The following is a 2,216-nucleotide window of genomic DNA, read 5'->3' as shown; positions in this document are numbered from 1 at the left end:
AATACGGTAAGCTGTGTATTCCACTTGTGTTATGCATCAGTTAAAATTTTAAATACCACTGTAATATTCCAGGTAATTGGACACAAACTCGTGATAAAAATGTGAAAAGTTTCAAATTGACCGACAATAACTAACAGTTTTACGGCTCACCATATTTCGCCTGCAATCATGTTGGTGTTACCTTCATCCCTACGAACCGTACTGATCGCTACTGATCCCTACGATCATCTAAAATTTCCGTTGTAGGTTTTGGGCGTTGGCTCAGTAACGCTCAGAGTCGGCGTTGTTCGCAGTGAAAGAAGATGAGAGTCACGAATTGTGCCCGCAACAAACTGCAAGAAGTTGTGGTATCGTAGGTACCAAACTTTACGTTGTTAATGGAAGTGTGTAAGTTGTGGGTATTCTTTAAAGAATCATTCGATAGAAATTCAGTTTCCTCATTTTGAGAAATTATTTTGTTCGTGATATCCGCTGTTGCAGGTTCTATTCGGGATCCTGCTAAACTTCGCAGCGCCTATTCTGAGTGTGATGCTAGTAGTAGAGTGCACATTTTTACTTTTTTATGCCCTTTCTCGCCTGTTACACATACAAATCCGACTTATAAAGGAAGTCGTGGGAGCTGATGGTCTATGGTGAACTGCCAGCCAACTGGTGCCAGGCCAGCCAACGCTTGAATATTATACGTGTATTCCGTGTTCTGTGTATTGACTTTAAATGATACAATATATACAATTGTACAGTTTCGTGTGGTTTGTCTATTGGAGTATTGACGACAATCCCACATTGTTTACCCCGATAAAGTATGGCGACCGTTGACAGCACGACAACAACCGAGGCCCCGAGAGTGACTGCGGCTCCCGCCGTTCTGGGCCGAGCAGCCTGCCGTATAGTTCGCCCAGGCTGAGGCACAGTTTTCATTGGCCAACATCAGAGACGAACAAACGAAATTTTATTACACAATCTCGCAGCTTGACCAAATTTATGCGGCAAGAGCCGCGGACATCATCACTGCGCCGCCCGAACATAATCCCTACGCCACGCTCAGGGCCGAGCTCGTGGGGCGGCTGACCCCCTCGAAGGAGCAACGCATCCACCAACTCATCACGGTCGAGGAGATGGGTGACCGTAAACCTTCGCAGTTCTTGAGGCATCTCAGAACCCTCGCCCCCGACATGCCCGAGTACATCCTGCGCACCATCTGGTCCAGTCGGCTGCCTCCCCACATAAGGACCGTACTCGCCGGCCAAAATGATTGCAGTTTGGAAGCTGCCGCCCGCTGCGCAGACCGCATCACTGAGGCTGCACCGCAGCTGGCGCTCGCTAGCGTGGGGCCATCGCCCAACGCCGCACTGAGGGAAGTAATAGAGGACCTCTCCCGACAGGTGGCAGCACTCCGGGCCGAGCAGAACCGCCCCCGCAACAGCCCCAGGGACCCTCCGCCCAACTCCAAAGAGCATCCTCCCAACCCCAGAGACCCCCGCTACGGAACCAGGTTCTCCCACCCAGTTACCAGGAACCACCACAGACACAACCGATCCCCTTCCCGAGACGACCCCGCAACCACCCTCTTCTGGTACCATCGTCGATTCGGGGCCCGGGCACAAAGGTGTACCTCACCCTGTGACTACCACCAGCAGGGAAACTAAAGCAGCAGACACCACCGGCGGCACGCGTCTGCTCTATAACAACGGGCCGCCTCTTCATCACCGACAAGTACAGCAAGCGGCAGTTCCTGGTCGACACTGGTTCCGACCTTTGCGTATACCCCCGCAGGCTTGTCCCGCGATGAAAGGAGAGGGTGAACTACGACCTCTGCGCTGCTAATGGCACTACCATCCACACCTACGGATGGCTGCCTCTCAGTCTCAACTTGGGTCTCCGCCGGGATTTCGCGTGGCGTTTCATAGTGGCCGACGTCACGCATCCCATAATCGGCGTGGACTTCCTCTCCCATTTTGGCCTGTTGGTGGACTGCCGAAACGAGGGTCTCATGGACAGGGTCACGACGTTATCCGTACGGGCTCAAGCCACCAGCATGCAGATTTCGAGCGTCAAGACCAACACTGGCGGCACACCGGTCGACAGCCTCATCTCCGAATTCCCGGACCTCACTCGCCCAGCCGGAGTCCAGCGCAAAGTCCGCCATAGCACCGTGCGTCATATACGGACGATACCAGGCCCGCCAGTGACCTGTCGACCCCGGCGGCTAGCACCAG

General features: G+C 53.5%; 1 protein-coding gene across 1 annotated transcript; it reads left to right on the top strand.

Annotated features, from left to right (window-relative positions):
* Positions 1-1,115: 1,115 nt before the first annotated feature.
* LOC111872648 lies at positions 1,116-1,646 on the top strand. Its single transcript, XM_023866737.1, has one exon. It carries the CDS (start codon positions 1,116-1,118, stop codon positions 1,644-1,646), a length of 531 nt encoding a protein of 176 aa, XP_023722505.1.
* The last annotated feature ends 570 nt before the right edge of the window (positions 1,647-2,216 follow it).

This window comes from Cryptotermes secundus, unplaced genomic scaffold (assembly GCF_002891405.2).
Source record: "Cryptotermes secundus unplaced genomic scaffold, Csec_1.0 scaffold18406, whole genome shotgun sequence".
Taxonomy (NCBI): Eukaryota; Metazoa; Arthropoda; class Insecta; order Blattodea; family Kalotermitidae; genus Cryptotermes; species Cryptotermes secundus.
This window is presented reverse-complemented; position numbering and strand designations above follow the sequence as displayed.

Coding starts and splice junctions, on each gene's coding strand:
- LOC111872648 (XM_023866737.1), top strand. CDS start 1,116: ATGGGTGACCGTAAACCTTCGCAGTTCTTGAGGCATCTCAGAACCCTC.